Here is a 21,017-nt window from a genome sequence, read left to right as displayed (position 1 = left end):
ACATTAGGTACATAAATAAGATAAAACACAAAAAAAAAAAAAAAAAAAAAAAAAGGGAAAAATATCTGTTTTGATCCAGTTGTTATAGGTCAGCTAGCACAGTTATTACCGTCCTTAACATCCGAGATGTCGTATATGCACATACCAGGCTTCTTACATCACCAATATATAAATATACATCACTCTGGAACTGCAGGGAAATGTATTCTTTTAACATAAGAAAAGAAGGGAGCCCACTTTGCATAAAATTTGTCTACAGACCCATTGAGTGTCTGTTTTATTTTCTCCAACTTTATGCAATTCAAAATAGATTTAATCCAAAGAGCATGAGAAGGGGCTGCAGAGGATTTCCATCTAAGTAAAATTAATCGTCTCGCTAACAACGTGACAAAGGCAATTACATCCTTATTCATTTTGGTCAATTGTATTGTGGGTAAGGAAACTCCAAATAATGCAATGAGAGGGTCTGGCTCGATCTGTGTGCCGCTTAATTCTGAGAGTGTGTTAAAGATGTCTTTCCAGAAACCAACAAGAGATGGGCAGCACCAAAACATGTGCACATGATTAGCAGGGGACTGGTTACATCGAACACAATTAGGGTTCACATCCTTGTAAATTTTTGATAGTCTTGCTTTGGTCCAGTGGGCCCTATGAATGAGTTTGCATTGGATGAGGCCGTGTCGAGCGCAAATAGAAGAGCTATGTACCCTTTTGAGTGCCCCTTCCCATAGTTCATCAGATATTTCCTCACCCAGTTCCTCCTCCCAAGAGGATTTGATATTGTTTAATGAGATGGCTTGTAGTGAGCAAATTTGACTATAGATTATTGACAATGTGCCTTTCTGATTAGGAAGTGGGGTGAGAAATGTGTCGAACTGTGTTCCACTAGAAAGGTTGGGGAATCCTGGATCTATGCTGCGGATGTAACTCCGGACTTGTAAGAACCTAAAAAAATGATGTCTGGGGAGACCAAATTTAGCTGATAGTTGTTGAAACGTACTAAATGTATTGTTAGTATACAGATCTCTGAATCTTTTAATACCGAGATTAGACCATGTTGAGAAAGCACCATCAATCATAGATGGGGGAAAAGCTGGGTTTGAGGCTACCGGAGCCAAGGAAGAGGTTGTTTGAAACCCAAAGTGGCGCCTAAATTGATTCCAGATCTTCAATGTTGTTTTGACACATGTATTATTGGTGAAGGAGGAGTAAGGGCCTGTAATAGAGGAGTGAGCGAGGGAAGACAGTGATGCCGGTGTAGACGAGGCAGCCTCCATCTCCAGCCAAGTTGGGGGTGGGAATATTACTCTGCTCTGCAACCAGTACTGAATGATCCTAAGGTTAGCGGCCCAATAATAGAATCTGAAATCTGGTAGAGCTAGACCGCCGTCTGGTTTGGGCCTCTGCAAGAGCTGTTTTCGCATCCTAGGAGGCTTTTTGTCCCATATAAAGGGTAGAATTAGGCCGTCGATCTTTTTGAAAAATGTATTGGGTAGAAATATTGGAAGGCACTGATAGAGGTATAAGAATTTAGGGAGAGTATTCATTTTAATAGAGTTAATTCTAGCAACTAAGGAGAGGTGTAGCAAAGACCACCGTTCCAAATCGTCCTTAGTACGGGTTAAGAGAGGAGCAAAGTTGGCTTGAAAAAGGTTTTCAAACCTAATTGTGACATGTACCCCGAGATAAATAAAACTACTGTGTGCTATTTTAAATGGCAAGTTATGTAAAGGGGATTTTTTTGCAGCCATGTTAAGTGGCATCAATTCACTTTTACTGAGATTTAGTTTATACCCTGATATGTGACCGAAGGATGCGAAAGTGGCAAGGGCAGCAGGGACAGAGACAGAAAGATTGGATGTGTATATTAATAAATCATCTGCATATAAAGACAGTTTGTGTTCGTGCCCGTATCTGACTATGCCTTTGATGAGGGGGTTGGAGCGAAGTGCTATTGCAAGTGGCTCTATGGCGAGGGCAAACAGTAAGGGACTTAAAGGGCAACCCTGACGTGTCGATCTTTGCAAAGGGAAGCGATCTGATTGAGTGTTATTAGTCCTGACAGAGGCTTGGGGGGATGAGTACAGAAGTTTTATCCAGGTCATGAATTTGGAGCCAAAGCCAAATTTATTTAGAGTGTAAAAAAGGTATTTCCATTCCACCCGATCAAACGCTTTCTCCGCGTCCAGGGATATAATGGCTTCAGAGGTATTGTCGACAGAAGGATTGTATATAATATTAAATAATCTTCGGAGATTGAAGAATGAGTGTCTATTTTTTATAAATCCTGTTTGATCCGGAGAGATAATTGATGGGAGGACTGTTTCTAGCCGCGTTGCCAGAATTTTGGCTAGAATTTTATAGTCCACATTTAGCAGGCTAATTGGACGGTATGATGCACAGTCAAGAGGGTCTTTGTTTTTTTTAAGAATAACACAAATGGTTGCTTGAGTGAGAGTATGTGGGAGAGCACCATTTACAAATGCATCATTGTACATTTCAATTAGAATAGGGGCTATTTTGGTGATAAACTTTTTATAAAACTCTGTCGGGTAGCCATCAGGCCCTGGGCTTCTCCCAGATTGAAGGGATTTGACAGCGTTAGACAGTTCTTCAACAGTGATCGGCTGCTCTAATTTTTTTACCAAATCCCGGCCGACCGAAGGCACAGATAGTGAGTGGAAGAAATTATCCAATTCCAGTGTATCCGCTTTACTTTCAGAGGTATATAGAGACTGGTAAAATCTCTTGAACTCCTCATTGATCCCCCCAGGATCTAATGATATCCCAGATGATGTACGAATTTTTGTAATCTGAGATGATGATGATTGTTGACGTAACTTGTGAGCTAATAATTTACTGGCTTTCTCTCCTTGTTCATAGTAAGTGCTCCTAGACTTGACAAGCATTTCAGTAACCTGGTCTGTTAATAGTGTGTCAAATTCTGCTTGCAGAGTTAAACGTTCCTTATAAATATCCGGGGATGGTGAAACGGCATAAATGTCATCTAATTGGGCAATACAGCGTGTTAGCATAGATAACCTATTCCTTTTCAATTTGTTCTCATGTGCGGTGTAGGAGATAATTTCACCTCTGATATAAGCTTTCAAAGTTTCCCAGAGAGTAGACGCAGAGATGTTTGGGGTTCTATTTGTAATCATGAAAAAGTCGATTTGACTCAAAACAAAATTGACAAAGTGTTCATTACTGAGCAGTTGAGTTTTTAGTCGCCAAGGCGGTCGCTGATTGTCAACATTTTGAAAAGCTACTTCCATAGTAACAGGGGCGTGGTCAGATACAACAATTGGGTTATATGAACATGAAGTTATGGAGTGGAGGAGCCGGTCATCAACAAGGAAGTAGTCTATGCGCGTAAAAGTGTGGTGAACCGATGAGAAAAAAGAGTATGCTTTCCCAGCTGGATTAACCATTCTCCAAGGATCTGAGACTGCGAATTCAGACATAAAGGTTCAAACAACTCTAGCTGAGGTTGATAGGGTGGTAGGTTTAGTGGAGGATCGATCCAATTGTGGGTCTAACCAACAGTTAAAGTCACCTCCTAAAATCAACATATGGGTGGACATATCTGGGAGTGTAGAGAAAACCGATTTGAAAAAATCACCATTGTCCCAATTAGGAGCATAGATGTTAACAAGAAGAACCTTTGTATTGAGCAGCCTACCACTGACAATTATATATCTACCATGGGGATCTGCGATCACCTTAGAACATGTAAAAGGTACCGATCTGTGAAGTAAAATAGCCACCCCTCTCGCCTTACTCTGAAATGAGGAATGGAACACCTGACCCACCCATCTGCACCTAAGACTTGAGTGTTGTGATACCTTCAGATGAGTTTCTTGGAGAAAGATGATGTGAGCTTTCAAATGATGAAGATGGTGTAGCACCTTACTACGTTTAACTGGGTTATTTATGCCCCTGCAGTTCCAAGTAAGAAAATTAAAGCCATTCCCTCCAGCAGTATGGGCTACACTAGGCTGAGTCATATCTTAAGAGAGAGAGAGGATGTGTAAAGGACAAGGTACAATGTAAACTGAAGATCTTAGTTGAACCTAAAAGCGCAAATGTAAAAAACAAAGACAAACGAAGAGGCACAAAAAACATATACAAACTATATACAAATAGAGAGTGAACAAACCCTTCCCTCACATCCGCCCTTGCCGAAGCATCTCCCCAAATGAGATGCAAGCAAAACCCTAAATACGAAGAAAGTTTAGAGCTAAGCATGATAACTCTTACTCTGTGCTACCTAAGATTAGTGACCATTTAACTAGAGTAAGCCAAACATGAATAGAATGGTCCCCAATAGAGTCTAAGGAAAACTATCCTCGATTAAGAGAGGTTTAACCTCGACGCAGATGGTAAATGATCAGACTGAAACAGCCATGCAGACCCCCAGATATTGGCATTAGAGGCGGCAAGCCTGGGCTGGAAATAAAGAGATAAAGAAGAGAATGACATTCATATGTCGATGAACCCAGCAGAGATGGCTTCGTTAGTCACCCATTCGGCCTGCTAACTAGCCTGCTAGGAAGACCAGCTAGCCAACCATTTGTTACAAACCATGCGGTACAACAGCCGCTTTCACGTTCTTGTTGATGAAATCTGCCGCTATAGCCGGGTCCTCGAATCTGTGCATGGAGCCGTCCGGTAAAGTCAGTCTCAAAACCGCAGGGTAGATGAGGCCGAACTTCACGCCCGGGCAGGTGTGTAGTTGGCGTTTCACAGCTCCAAAGCTAGCCCGCCTCTTAGCCACAGCTGTTGTGTAGTCCGCAAATATCGAGACTCTTTTACCCTTATGTAGAAGAGGGGATGCTTCTCCCGATCTTCTCAGTATGTCGTTGCGGACGTGAAAGAAATGCACCCTGATGACAAATGGTCGTGGGGGTTCTCCATCCCTGGGTCGGCTACGCAGAGTGCGGTGAGCCCGGTCTAGCAGTGGCTTCTCCTCTAGCCCGAGCAGCTCCTGAAGTAGCTGGGCCATGTACTCCGTGGGTCTTGGGCCCTCCACTCCCTCCGGTATTCCCAGTAGACGAATGTTGTTCCTCCGCATTCTACTTTCCATATCTTCGCATCTATTATCGAGGAATGCCACCCTAGTTGTCAATGAGCCGACGTTAGCCTCTAGCTCGCTAATGCGAGTGCTGTGGTCTGTAGCCCCTCGCTCCAAATCCGATAAAGTCACCCCATGTGCGTCGAGCTTATTCTGTATACTCTCGATAGATTTTTTAAGCTCGTCTTTGATCGTTGATATCTCTGACCTGAGGTTGGTAGAGAGACAGTCAATTTTTCCGAAAATGTCGGCTTTGAGGGTGCCTATCACGGATTGTAGCATCTCCACAGTCAGTGTTTCCGTGGGGCCGGCATTGGTAGCGTTCGGTGGCGGGGGTGAGTCGGGAGAAGTTGCAGGCTTGTTGCGGCCTGCTCTTGCAGACTCTGTTTTTGGTCGGGTTGATGTCATTACGAATTTAAATTTATTAAACTTGAACTGAGTTGTTTATGGGTCTCTTCAGACGCCTGGGCAAACAGAAATGTATGCAGTTTTGCAAAGTTAAATATATAAATTTGGTCACTAACTCAGGAGCGATAGGGAGACGCGTGCTACATCCTTGGCTTCCAACAGCGCCCCAGGAATGGGATTTAAGAATATATACATACAGTGGGGAGAACAAGTATTTGATACACTGCCGATTTTGCAGGTTTTCCTACTTACAAAGCATGTAGAGGTCTGTAATTTGTATCATAGGTACACATCAACTGTGAGAGACGGAATCTAAATCAAAAATCCAGAAAATCACATTGAATGATTTTTAAGTAATTAATTTGCATTTTATTGCATGACATAAGTATTTGATCACCTACCAACCAGTAAGAATTCCGGCTCTCACAGACCTGTTAGTTTTTCTTTAAGAAGCCCTCCTGTTTCCACTCATTACCTGTATTAACTGCACCTGTTTGAACTCGTTACCTGTATAAAAGACACCTGTCCACACACTCAATCAAACAGACTCCAACCTCTCCACATTGGCCAAGACCAGAGAGCTGTGTAAGGACATCAGGGATAAATTTGTAGACCTGCACAAGGCTGGGATGGGCTACAGGACAATAGGCAAGCAGCTTGGTGAGAAGGCAACAACTGTTGGCGCAATTATTAGAAAATGGAAGAAGTTCAAGATGACGGTCAATCAACCTCGGTCTGGGGCTCCATGCAAGATCTCACCACGTGGGGCATCAATGATCATGAGGAAGGTGAGGGATCAGCCCAGAACTACACGGCAGGACCTGGTCAATGACCTGAAGAGAGCTGGGACCACAGTCTCAAAGAAAACCATTAGTAACACACTATGCCGTCATGGATTAAAATCCTGCAGCGCATGCAAGGTCCCCCTGCTCAAGCCAGCGCATGTCCAGGCCCGTCTGAAGTTTGCCAATGACCATCTGGATGATCCAGAGGAGGAATGGGAGAAGGTCATGTGGTCTGAGACAAAAATATAGCTTTTTGGTCTAAACTCCACTCGCCGTGTTTGGAGGAAGAAGAAGGATGAGTACAACCCCAAGAACACCATCCCAACCGTGAAGCATGGAGGTGGAAACATCATTCTTTGGGGATGCTTTTCTGCAAAGGGGACAGGACGACTGCACCGTATTGAGGGGAGGATGGATGGGGCCATGTATCGCAAGATCTTGGCCAACAACCTCCTTCCCTCAGTAAGAGCATTGAAGATGGGTCGTGGCTGGGTCTTCCAGCATGACAATGACCCGAAACACACAGCCAGGGCAACTAAGGAGTGACTCCGTAAGAAGCATCTCAAGGTCCTGGAGTGTCCTAACCAGTCTCCAGACCTGAACCCAATAGAAAATCTTTGGAGGGAGCTGAAAGTCCGTATTGCCCAGCGACAGCCCCGAAACCTGAAGGATCTGGAGAAGGTCTGTATGTAGTAGTGAGCCAAAATCCCTGCTGCAGTGTGTGCAAACCTGGTCAAGACCTACAGGAAACATATGATCTCTGTAATTGCAAACAAAGGTTTCTGTACCAAATATTAAGTTCTGCTTTTCTGATGTATCAAATACTTATGTCATGCAATAAAATGCAAATTAATTACTTAAAAATCATACAATGTGATTTTCTGGATTTTTGTTTTAGATTCAGTCTCTCACAGTTGAAGTGTACCTATGATAAAAATTACAGACCTCTACATGCTTTGTAAGTAGGAAAACCTGCAAAATCGGCAGTGTATCAAATACTTGTTCTCCCCACTGTATATGGACAAGCAATGACAGAGCGACATGGACTAAGATACAGAATAATATTATAGAATAGAATGCAGTATATACATTTGAGATGAGTAGTGCAAGATATGTAAACATTATTAAACTGACTAGTGTTCCATTTCTTAAAGTGGCCAGTGATTTCAATTGGCAGCAGCAGCCTCTAATGTGCTAGTGATGGCTATTTAACAGTCTGATGGCCTTGAGATAGAAGCTGTTTTTCATTCTCTCGGTCCCAGCTTTGATGCACATGTACTGACCTCGCCTTCTGGATGATAGTGAGGTGAACAGGCAGTGGCTCGGGTGGTTGATGTCCTTGATGTTGTTTTTGGCCTTCCTGTGACATCGGGTGCTGTATGTGTCTTGGAGGGCGGGTAGTTTGCCCCCGGTAATGCGTTCGGCAGACCGCACCACCCTCTGGAGAGCCCTGCGGTTGTGGGCGGTGCAGTTGCCGTACCAGGCGGTGATACAGCCCGACAGGATGCTCTCAATTGTGCACCTGTAAAAGTTTATGAGGGTTTTAGGTGATAAGCCACATTTCTTCAGCCTCCTGAGGTTGAACAGGCTCTGTTGCGCCTTCTTCACCACACTGTCTGCGTGGGTGGACCATTTCACTTTGTCGGTGATGTGTACGCCAAGGAACTTGAAGCTTTCCACCTTCTCCACTGTGGTCCCGTCGATGTGGATAGGGGGGTGCACCCTCTGCTGATCCTGAAGTCCACGATCATCTCCTTTGTTTTGTTGATGTTGAGTGAGAGGTTATTTTCCTGGCACCAAGGATGGCTTGCTCATTCAAGTTTTTTAGCATGCGTCTATGACAAATCAGGACAGGTCGTTTAACTGAGTAGCCATTACGAACACAGGCTGTAAAACAGTGAACACTAAGGTAATTACAGAAAATACCAGACTGATACCTATCAGGATTATTTGGAGAGTAGCTTTTTCTAGGTGTTTGGAGTGATACCTTGTGGGATTGGTAATCATCTGAGAAAGATCTATGGAGTCCCATTGCTGTAGGACTTGGTCAGGTGGTTTAAGCATGTCCCAGTTTAGGTCACATAGCAGGACAAATTCAGACTTAGTGAAAGGGGCCAGGAGAGACTTTAGGGCAGGGAGGGTACAGGCTGGTGCTGATGGTGGACGATAACACTCAGCAACAGTCAACAAAGAGCTATTTGAAAGCTTAATGCTTACATCCAGCAAATCAAATTCTTTGGGGACAGACTTGGTGGAGACAACAGAGCACTGAAGGCGGTAAAGATTGCCACTCCACCACCTTTGGAAGATCTGTCTTGACGAAAAAGGTCATATCCAAAAAGGTTAACATCAGTGTTGAAAACACTCTTTCTTAACCACGTCTCAGTAATGACCAACACATCTGGATTGGAGCTGTGAATCCACACTTTCAATTGATACATTTTAGGTAATAAGCTTCTAGTGGTAAGGTACAGAAAACCCAGGCTTTTACGAGAGCAGAAATCATTGAAGCAGAAATTAGAGCACAAGTCAGAATTGGGGCTAGCAACAGTAGATGTGCCAGGGTGTACATGCACATTTCCAGATATCATCTATAATAATAATAATAATAATAATAATAATAATATGCCATTTAGCAGACGCTTTTATCCAAAGCGACTTACAGTCATGCGTGCATACATTTTTGTGTATGGGTGGTCCCGGGGATCGAACCCACTACCTTGGCGTTACAAGCGCCGTGCTCTACATCATCTGCAGTAATACAATCAGGGCAGGGCAGGGGACAGGGAGAGCTCTGCAGTGTTGATTTATTATGACATTTGAATGTGCATCAGATGGTAACAAGATCATATCTTCTCTCTCCTCTCCTCTTTTCTTCTCTCCTCTCCTCTCCTCCTCTCTCCTCCTCATTCATATTCATGATACGTCCGTTGCTCCATGTTGTGGTGTGTGTGTGTTTATGTGTGCATCTCACCAGTTGAGTTGATCCTGCTGTAACCACTTGTAATCTTGCCATCCATTCAGGGCTAACACTGTGATGGTGAGTTTCCAGAAGGGGGACAGTGTGGGTCTGAGGCTGGCGGGGGGCAACGATGTGGGCATCTTCATCGCTGGCATCCAGGACGGCAGTCCTGCCGAGGAGGAGGGGCTACGCACCGGAGACCAGATCATGAAGGTAACCACCTTTGACCTTTGGCACCGTGAACAGACTGAATTCAATACAAAACCTGTACACCAAAAGCAAATGCATCTGTAAAGTGAACACATTCTGAAAGATCTATTGTGTTGATCACTAGAGACGCATGTTGTGGATTCTAGTCAGTAAAACAACCCTTCATTTCCCAATGAACCTCTGTGTGTGTGCGTCTGTGTGTGTGTGTGTGTGTGTGTGTGTGTGTTTGTGTGTGTGTGTGTGTGTGTGTGTGTAGGTGAATAAGGTAGAATACCGAGGCATGGTGAGAGAGGAGGCTGTTCTCTATCTGCTGGAGATTCCTAAAGGAGAGGACGTCACCATACTGGCCCAGAGGAAACCTGATGGTGAGGCTTCTACACGGTTCTAGAGTCTGTTTCACAGTGTTCTAGAGTCTTACACAGAAGAGTTCTAGAGCATTCTAGAGTCTTACAGGGCATGTACATTTTCTAGAGCGTTCTAGAGTCTTACACAGCAGTGTTCTACAAGATTCTACAGTCTTACACAGCAGAGTTCTGCAAGGTTCTAGAGACTACACGTTTCACAGTGTCCCATGGGCTTTCCTAGGGTTTCAGGTTCTAATATAGTACCCCAGAGGGTTCTAGGGGTCCCACACAGTTCCAATTCTCTAGACTGCCCTTCATTATTCAGTAGGGTTATCCACATAATCTGATTTAATTTCAGTAGAAAAATACTTTGATTTTTCCTACTTTGCCTGGGAGATATGTTAGCGTTCACTAAATGTTTACTTTCATTTCATACTGTCCTCTCCATGCTCCTTTTTACTCATAACACAAACACTGTGGTTCAGACCCCAGGACTACACATACACACACACACACACACACACATACACACACACACACAGACACACACACGCACACACACACACACACACGCACGCATGCACACATGCGCAAACACGTGCACACACACATACTGTAGCACACAGACGTACACACACACACACACACACACACACACTCAGAATAACTTTGTGTCAGTGTGATAAAGAGACACCAGCTTCTTACCCATCGGCCCTGAAACCAGTTACAGACAGTTTGAGTTCACCCACCCGTGGCACACACAAACACACAAACAGAGAGAACAACACACACACACACACACACACAGAGAGAACAACACACACACAGGCAGGCACACACAAACATACAGAGGGACACACAAGTTACGGAATGAGAACATTGCCTCATAAACCCATTTCCCTGAATTGTGACATGTAACTTGCAGACTGTGTCTGTATACGTGTGTTAGTGTTCATGTATGTACTGTATATAGTCAATGAATCTGTCATAACTGTCAGTTAGTGTACTGAGTACTAACCTAACTGTAATAACTGTCAGTTAGTGTGCTGTATACTAGCCTATCTGTAATAACTGTCAGTTAGTGTGCTGTATACTAGCCTATCTGTAATAACTGTGTCAGTTAGTGTGCTGTATACCAGCCTATCTGTAATAACTGTCAGTTAATGTGCTGTATACTAGCCTATCTGTAATAACTGTCAGTTAGTGTGCTGTATACTAGCCTATCTGTAATAACTGTCAGTTAGTGTGCTGTATACTAGCCTATCTGTAATAACTGTGTCAGTTAGTGTGCTGTATACTAGCCTATCTGTAATAACTGTGTCAGTTAGTGTGCTGTATACTAGCCTATCTGTAATAACTGTCAGTTAGTGTGCTGTATACTAGCCTATCTGTAATAACTGTGTCAGTTAGTGTGCTGTATACTAGCCTATCTGTAATAACTGTGTCAGTTAGTGTGCTGTATACTAGCCTATCTGTAATAACTGTGTCAGTTAGTGTGCTGTATACTAGCCTATCTGTAATAACTGTCAGTTAGTGTGCTGTATACTAGCCTATCTGTAATAACTGTCAGTTAGTGTGCTGTATACTAGCCTATCTGTAATAACTGTGTCAGTTAGTGTGCTGTATACTAGCCTATCTGTAATAACTGTGTCAGTTAGTGTGCTGTATACTAGCCTATCTGTAATAACTGTCAGTTAGTGTGCTGTATACTAGCCTATCTGTAATAACTGTCAGTTAGTGTGCTGTATACTAGCCTATCTGTAATAACTGTCAGTTAGTGTGCTGTATACTAGCCTATCTGTAATAACTGTCAGTTAGTGTGCTGTATACTAGCCTATCTGTAATAACTGTCAGTTAGTGTGCTGTATACTAGCCTATCTGTAATAACTGTGTCAGTTAGTGTGCTGTATACTAGCCTATCTGTAATAACTGTGTCAGTTAGTGTGCTGTATACTAGCCTATCTGTAATAACTGTGTCAGTTAGTGTGCTGTATACTAGCCTATCTGTAATAACTGTGTCAGTTAGTGTGCTGTATACTAGCCTATCTGTAATAACTGTCAGTTAGTGTGCTGTATACTAGCCTATCTGTAATAACTGTCAGTTAGTGTGCTGTATACTAGCCTATCTGTAATAACTGTCAGTTAGTGTGCTGTATACTAGCCTATCTGTAATAACTGTCAGTTAGTGTGCTGTATACTAGCCTATCTGTAATAACTGTCAGTTAGTGTGCTGTATACTAGCCTATCTGTAATAACTGTCAGTTAGTGTGCTGTATACTAGCCTATCTGTAATAACTGTCAGTTAGTGTGCTGTATACTAGCCTATCTGTAATAACTGTCAGTTAGTGTGCTGTATACTAGCCTATCTGTAATAACTGTCAGTTAGTGTGCTGTATACTAGCCTATCTGTAATAACTGTCAGTTAGTGTGCTGTATACCAGCCTATCTGTAATAACTGTCAGTTAGTGTGCTGTATACTAGCCTATCTGTAATAACTGTCAGTTAGTGTGCTGTATACTAGCCTATCTGTAATAACTGTCAGTTAGTGTGCTGTATACTAGCCTATCTGTAATAACTGTCAGTTAGTGTGCTGTATACAGTGAGGGAAAAAAGTATTTGATCCCCTGCTGATTTTGTACGTTTGCCCACTGACAAAGAAATGATCAGTCTATAATTTTAATGGTAGGTTTATTTGAACAGTGAGAGACAGAATAACAACAACAAAAAATCAGAAAAAAAACATGTCAAAAATGTTATAAATTGATTTGCATTTTAATGAGGGAAATAAGTATTTGAGTCCTCTGCAAAACAGGATTTAGTACTTGGTGGCAAAACCCTTGTTGGCAATCACAGAGGTCAGACGTTTCTTGTAGTTGGCCACCAGGTTTGCACACATCTCAGGAGGGATTTTGTCCCACTCCTCTTTGCAGATCTTCTCCAAGTCATTAAGGTTTTGAGGCTGACGTTTGGCAACAGAAACCTTCAGCTCCCTCCACAGATTTTCTATGGGATTAAGGTCTGGAGACTGGCTAGGCCACTCCAGGACCTTAATGTGCTTCTTCTTGAGCCATTCCTTTGTTGCCTTGGCCGTGTGTTTTGGGTCATTGTCATGCTGGAATACCCATCCATGACCCATTTTCAATGCCCTGGCTGAGGGAAGGAGGTTCTCACCCAAGATTTGACGGTACATGGCCCCGTCCATCATCCCTTTGATGCGGTGAAGTTGTCCTGTCCCCTTAGCAGAAAAACACCCCCAAAGCATAATTTTTCCACCTCCATGTTTGACGGTGGGGAAGGTGTTCTTTGGGTCATAGGCAGCATTCATTCTCCTCCAAACACGGCGAGTTGAGTTGATGCCAAAGAGCTCCATTTTGGTCTCATCTGACCACAACACTTTCACCCAGTTCTCCTCTGAATCATTCAGATGTTCATTGGCAAACTTCAGACGGGCCTGTATATGTGCTTTCTTGAGCAGGGGGACCTTGCGGGCGCTGCAGGATTTCAGTCCTTCACTGCGTAGTGTGTTACCAATTGTTTTCTTGGTGACTATGGTCCCAGCTGCCTTGAGATCATTGACAAGATCCTCCCATGTAGTTCTGGGCTGATTCCTCACCATTCTCATGATCATTGCAACTCCACAGGTGAGATCTTGCATGGAGCCCCAGGCCGAGGGAGATTGACAGGTCTTTTTTGTTTCTTCCATTTGCGAATTATCGCACCAACTGTTGTCACCTTCTCACCAAGCTGCTTGGCGATGGTCTTGTAGCCCATTCCAGCCTTGTGTAGGTCTACAATCTTGTCCCTGACATCCTTGGAGAGCTCTTTAGTCTTGGCCATGGTGGAGCGTTTGGAATCTGATTGATTGATTGCTTCTGTGGACAGGTGTCTTTTATACAGGTAACAAGCTGAGATTAGGAGCACTCCCGTTAAGAGTGTGCTCCTAATCTCAGCTCGTTACCTGTATAAAAGACACCTGGGAGCCAGAAATATTTCTGATTGAGAGGGGGTCAAATACTTATTTCCCTCATTAACATGCAAATCAAATTATAGCATTTTTGACATTAATTTTTCTGATTTTATTTGTTGTTATTCTGTCTCTCACTGTTCAAATAAACCTACCATAAAAATTATAGACTGATCATTTCTTTGTCAGTGGGCAAACGTACAAAATCAGCAGGGGATCAAATACTTTGTTCCCTCACTGTACCAGCCTATCTGTAATAACTGTCAGTTAGTGTGCTGTATACTAGCCTATCTGTAATAACTGTCAGTTAGTGTGCTGTATACTAGCCTATCTGTAATAACTGTCAGTTAGTGTGCTGTATACTAGCCTATCTGTAATAACTGTCAGTTAGTGTGCTGTATACTAGCCTATCTGTAATAACTGTCAGTTAGTGTGCTGTATACTAGCCTATCTGTAATAACTGTCAGTTAGTGTGCTGTATACTAGCCTATCTGTAATAACTGTCAGTTAGTGTGCTGTATACTAGCCTATCTGTAATAACTGTCAGTTAGTGTGCTGTATACTAGCCTATCTGTAATAACTGTGTCAGTTAGTGTGCTGTATACTAGCCTATCTGTAATAACTGTGTCAGTTAGTGTGCTGTATACTAGCCTATCTGTAATAACTGTGTCAGTTAGTGTGCTGTATACTAGCCTATCTGTAATAACTGTGTCAGTTAGTGTGCTGTATACTAGCCTATCTGTAATAACTGTCAGTTAGTGTGCTGTATACTAGCCTATCTGTAATAACTGTCAGTTAGTGTGCTGTATACTAGCCTATCTGTAATAACTGTCAGTTAGTGTGCTGTATACTAGCCTATCTGTAATAACTGTCAGTTAGTGTGCTGTATACTAGCCTATCTGTAATAACTGTCAGTTAGTGTGCTGTATACTAGCCTATCTGTAATAACTGTCAGTTAGTGTGCTGTATACTAGCCTATCTGTAATAACTGTCAGTTAGTGTGCTGTATACTAGCCTATCTGTAATAACTGTCAGTTAGTGTGCTGTATACTAGCCTATCTGTAATAACTGTCAGTTAGTGTGCTGTATACTAGCCTATCTGTAATAACTGTCAGTTAGTGTGCTGTATACCAGCCTATCTGTAATAACTGTCAGTTAGTGTGCTGTATACTAGCCTATCTGTAATAACTGTCAGTTAGTGTGCTGTATACTAGCCTATCTGTAATAACTGTCAGTTAGTGTGCTGTATACTAGCCTATCTGTAATAACTGTCAGTTAGTGTGCTGTATACAGTGAGGGAAAAAAGTATTTGATCCCCTGCTGATTTTGTACGTTTGCCCACTGACAAAGAAATGATCAGTCTATAATTTTAATGGTAGGTTTATTTGAACAGTGAGAGACAGAATAACAACAACAAAAAATCAGAAAAAAAACATGTCAAAAATGTTATAAATTGATTTGCATTTTAATGAGGGAAATAAGTATTTGAGTCCTCTGCAAAACAGGATTTAGTACTTGGTGGCAAAACCCTTGTTGGCAATCACAGAGGTCAGACGTTTCTTGTAGTTGGCCACCAGGTTTGCACACATCTCAGGAGGGATTTTGTCCCACTCCTCTTTGCAGATCTTCTCCAAGTCATTAAGGTTTTGAGGCTGACGTTTGGCAACAGAAACCTTCAGCTCCCTCCACAGATTTTCTATGGGATTAAGGTCTGGAGACTGGCTAGGCCACTCCAGGACCTTAATGTGCTTCTTCTTGAGCCATTCCTTTGTTGCCTTGGCCGTGTGTTTTGGGTCATTGTCATGCTGGAATACCCATCCATGACCCATTTTCAATGCCCTGGCTGAGGGAAGGAGGTTCTCACCCAAGATTTGACGGTACATGGCCCCGTCCATCATCCCTTTGATGCGGTGAAGTTGTCCTGTCCCCTTAGCAGAAAAACACCCCCAAAGCATAATTTTTCCACCTCCATGTTTGACGGTGGGGAAGGTGTTCTTTGGGTCATAGGCAGCATTCATTCTCCTCCAAACACGGCGAGTTGAGTTGATGCCAAAGAGCTCCATTTTGGTCTCATCTGACCACAACACTTTCACCCAGTTCTCCTCTGAATCATTCAGATGTTCATTGGCAAACTTCAGACGGGCCTGTATATGTGCTTTCTTGAGCAGGGGGACCTTGCGGGCGCTGCAGGATTTCAGTCCTTCACTGCGTAGTGTGTTACCAATTGTTTTCTTGGTGACTATGGTCCCAGCTGCCTTGAGATCATTGACAAGATCCTCCCATGTAGTTCTGGGCTGATTCCTCACCATTCTCATGATCATTGCAACTCCACAGGTGAGATCTTGCATGGAGCCCCAGGCCGAGGGAGATTGACAGGTCTTTTTTGTTTCTTCCATTTGCGAATTATCGCACCAACTGTTGTCACCTTCTCACCAAGCTGCTTGGCGATGGTCTTGTAGCCCATTCCAGCCTTGTGTAGGTCTACAATCTTGTCCCTGACATCCTTGGAGAGCTCTTTAGTCTTGGCCATGGTGGAGCGTTTGGAATCTGATTGATTGATTGCTTCTGTGGACAGGTGTCTTTTATACAGGTAACAAGCTGAGATTAGGAGCACTCCCGTTAAGAGTGTGCTCCTAATCTCAGCTCGTTACCTGTATAAAAGACACCTGGGAGCCAGAAATATTTCTGATTGAGAGGGGGTCAAATACTTATTTCCCTCATTAACATGCAAATCAAATTATAGCATTTTTGACATTAATTTTTCTGATTTTATTTGTTGTTATTCTGTCTCTCACTGTTCAAATAAACCTACCATAAAAATTATAGACTGATCATTTCTTTGTCAGTGGGCAAACGTACAAAATCAGCAGGGGATCAAATACTTTGTTCCCTCACTGTACCAGCCTATCTGTAATAACTGTCAGTTAGTGTGCTGTATACTAGCCTATCTGTAATAACTGTCAGTTAGTGTGCTGTATACTAGCCTATCTGTAATAACTGTCAGTTAGTGTGCTGTATACTAGCCTATCTGTAATAACTGTCAGTTAGTGTGCTGTATACTAGCCTATCTGTAATAACTGTCAGTTAGTGTGCTGTATACTAGCCTATCTGTAATAACTGTCAGTTAGTGTGCTGTATACTAGCCTATCTGTAATAACTGTCAGTTAGTGTGCTGTATACTAGCCTATCTGTAATAACTGTCAGTTAGTGTGCTGTATACTAGCCTATCTACAGCATGCTCCTGGTGCTCAGATATTTACATTTCATTTTAGTCATTTAGCAGACGCTCTTATCCAGAGCGACTTACAGTTAGTGAGTGCATACATTTTTCATACTGGCCCCTCGATATGTCTAGATATGAAGATATATATGTCTGTTTAACTGTGCTTGCATCCCAAATGGCCCCCCCAGTTCCTTTATAGTGCTCTACGTTTTGACCAGGGCCCATAGGGCATTCTCAACAGCTTCTACCCCCAAGCCATAAGACTCCTGAACAGCTAATCATGGCTACCCAGACTATTTGCACCCCCACCCCATCTTTTTACGCTGCTGCTACTCTGTTAATGATTTATGCATAGTCACTTTAACTCTACCCACATGTACATATTACTCTCTAACTCTGCACACAAGCACACACACACACACACACACACACACACACACACACACACACACACACACACTAGACTTTGACATGGCAAGTTAAATTACTTACATTGTCAAAGTATACATATAACAAAAATGGTGGGACCAACAGCAATAATAATAGTAGTAGTGGAAATGGTATTACCATTAACAGCAACTACAACAACAATATTAATGAGAATAACAATACATTAAAGCAATAGTAGTTGACCAATCTCAACATGACTGAGAAGACACATTACATGGTATGAAAGCCAAAACAAAACAGGAAATATTATTGACATTACATTACACTTTTCACTGGCTGTCCCTCAGGTTGTTGGGCTTTTCACCCAATAAATATTTGATTTTTTCTTCCTCTTTTATAGTTTCAAATTCTTTGTACTGAATGATAATTTTGGGAAAGCAAGATTCTCTTAGGTCTGAGTATTTGTCACAGTGTAATAGGAAATGCAGCTCTGTCTCTACCTCTCCCCGGGGGCAGAGTGAGCACAGCCTGTCCTCTCTGGGCAGCCAGGTTTGCCTGTGACGACCGGTCTCTATAGCCAGACTGTGCTCACTGAGTCTGTACCTAGTCATTGTTTTCCTCAGTTTTCTGTCAGTCACAGTGGTCAGATAGTCTGCCACCATGTACTGTCTGTTTAGAGCCAAATAGCATTGAAGTTTACTTAGATTTTTTGTGGTGTCTTTCCAATAGGTGATATATTTTTCTTTTTGCTTTGTGATGATTTGGTTGGGCCAGATTTTCTGAGTGCTGTCCTGAGGCTCTATGAGGTTGGTTTTGGTTAGTGAACTGAGCCTCAGAACCAGCTGGCTGAGGGGACTCTTCTCTTGTTTCATCTCTTGACATAGTGGAGCTGTGTGATGGAATGTTTTGGGGTCACTTGTTTTTAGATGGTTGTAAAATTTGATGGCTCTTTTTTCAATTTGAATAAGGAGGGGGTATTGGCCCAATTCTACTCTACATGCGTTATTTTGAGTTTTTCTTTGCACTTGCAAAACAGTCAGCAAATACAACAGCAAAACTCTGCATGCAGTATTTCTATCTCTCTCTCTCTCTCTCTATCTCTCTCTCTCTCTCTCTCTCTCTCTCTCTCTCTCTCTCTCTCTCTCTCTCTCTCTCTCTCTCTCTCTCTCTCTCTCTCTCTCTCTATCTCTCTCTCCCTCTTTCTCTCTCTCTCTCTCCCTCTTTCTCTCTCTCTCTCTCTCTCTGTCTCTCATCATCCTTCTCTGTTTCTCTTTCTTACTTTATCATCTCTCTCTCCCTCTGTCCTTCTTCTCTCTCAGTACTCGTCCTTCTCTCTCCATGGTGTGAGATAGTGCCTGGGGGGTACAGGTCTGTAGAGCATGGGACTGAATGGGGACATTGAGGGCTACAGATTGTGCTAGTAAGTTAGTGCTGGGCTGGACCAAAAGCTGCACAAGCTGTAGCTCGTAGTCGTTGGTGACCACTGATCAGTGGTGGCTGGTGGTACTTTAGATCGGAGGACAGGCTCATAGTAATGGTTGGAATGGAATAGTATATGAAACACATCCATTCCATTGACATCATTCCAGACACTATTATAAGCCATTCTCCTCCCAGCAGCCTCCTCTGCCACTGGTGTACAGTTAGGAGTATGAGCAGGGAGTGAAGCCTGATCTCTCTCTCTCTCTCTCTCTCTCTCTCTCTCTCTCTCTCTCTCTCTCTCTCTCTCCAGTCTACAGTGACATCCTGGTGTCTGGTCGTGGGGACTCCTTCTTTATCAGGACTCATTTTGATTACGAGCGGGAGGCTCCCCAGAGCCTGGCCTTCTCCAGAGGGGAGATCTTCAAGGTGGTGGACACCCTCTACGACGGCAAGCTGGGAAACTGGCTGGCCATCCGCACCGGCAAGGACAAACAGCTGCTGGAGAAGGGCATCATCCCCAACAAGAGCAGGTAATCATCCCTAAGGTGTCATTCCCAACAAGAGCAGATAATCATCCCTAAGGTGTCATTCCCAACAAGAGCAGATAATCATCCCTAAGGTGTCATTCCCAACAAGAGCAGATAATCATCCCTAGAGCATCATCTCTAATAAGAGCAGGTAATCATCCCTAAGGCATCATCCATAATGAACAGGTAATCATCCCTAAGGTGTCATTCCCAACAAGAGCAGGTAATCATCCCTAAGGTGTCATTCCCAACAAGAGCAGATAATCATCCCTAGAGCATCATCTCTAATAAGAGCAGGTAATCATCCCTAAGGCATCATCCATAATGAACAGGTAATCATCCCTAAGGCATCATCCATAATGAACAGGTAATCATCCCTAAGGCATCATCCATAATGAGCAGGTAATCATCCCTAAGGCATCATCCATAATGAACAGGTAATCATCCCTAAGGCATCATCCATAATGAGCAGGTAATCATCCCTAAGGCATCATCCATAATGAACAGGTAATCATCCCTAAGGCATCATCCATAATGATCAGGTAATCATCCCTAAGCCATCATCCATAATGAGCAGGTAATCATCCCTAAGGCATCATCCATAATGAACAGGTAATCATCCCTAAGGCATCATCTCAAATAAGAGCAGGTAATCATCCCTAAGGCATCATCCATAATGAACAAGTAATCATCCCTAAGGCATCATCCATAATGAGCAGGTAATCATCCCTAAGGCATCATCTCTAATAAGAGCAGGTAATCATCCCTAAGCCATCATCCATAATGAGCAGGTAATCATCCATAATGAACAGGTAATCATCCCTAAGGCATCATCCATAATGAGCAGGTAATCATCCCTAAGGCATCATCCATAATGAGCAGGTAATCATCCCTAAGGCATCATCTCTAATAAGAGCAGGTAATTATCCCTAAGACATCATCCATAATGAGCAGGTAATCATCCCTAAGGCATCATCCATAATGAGCAGGTAATCATCCCTAAGGCATCATCCATAATGATCAGGTAATCATCCCTAAGGCATCATCCATAATGAGCAGGTAATCATCCCTAAGGCATCATCCATAATGATCAGGTAATCATCCCTAAGGCATCATCCATAATGAACAGGTAATCATCCCTAAGGCATCATCCCTAACTAGAGATGGTGAGATGGACTGGGAGGAAACTATATTACAGTTTCTGTAGTTAGGATTTGGCCCAGCTATAGTAACTTTTAGAGGACATATAAGATTCCCTGGCCATCAGTTGACTGTTAAGGGAGTGTTCAGTCACATCAGTGCCATCTCTCTCTCTCTCTCTCTCTCTCTCTCTCTCTCTCTCTCTCTCTCTCTCTCTCTCTCTCTCTCTCTCTCTCTCTCTCTCTCTCTCTCTCTCTCTCCTCTCTCTCTCTCTCTCCCACACTGGGATTAAAGACTCCTCGATCACACACTGACTCATCTTTGATCCCTACACACACACACAGAAACTGAAATATCAATTATTTATTGTAAACACACTTGTCTTGGTTCATCTCTCTTCGTCTCCCACACCAACTTACCCTCTTATCACCCTAACACACTGCCCTCCGTCCTCGCTCACCCCTCTTTGTATACTTTACCATCGCTTTCTCAATATCACCCCTCTTCCCTCCTTCTCTCCCACCATCCTGTCTCCTCATCACCCTCTTCCCTCCTTCTCTCCCTCTCA

The 21,017-nt window shown here is 43.0% G+C and overlaps 1 protein-coding gene across 1 annotated transcript in view; it reads left to right on the top strand.

Moving 5' to 3' along the window:
- Positions 1–21,017, top strand: part of LOC311144409 (tight junction protein 2-like) — a 70,789-nt gene that overhangs the window by 21,360 nt on the left and 28,412 nt on the right. Inside the window, exons 8-10 of the mRNA XM_084180417.1 lie at positions 9,285–9,442; positions 9,696–9,804; positions 19,093–19,312. Coding sequence (XP_084036543.1) covers positions 9,285–9,442; positions 9,696–9,804; positions 19,093–19,312 — 487 coding nt within the window. The remainder of the gene's footprint in view (positions 1–9,284; positions 9,443–9,695; positions 9,805–19,092; positions 19,313–21,017) is intronic.

This window comes from Coregonus lavaretus (assembly GCF_964263955.1).
Source record: "Coregonus lavaretus genome assembly, chromosome: 17".
NCBI classification, from domain to species: Eukaryota; Metazoa; Chordata; class Actinopteri; order Salmoniformes; family Salmonidae; genus Coregonus; species Coregonus lavaretus.
This window is presented reverse-complemented; position numbering and strand designations above follow the sequence as displayed.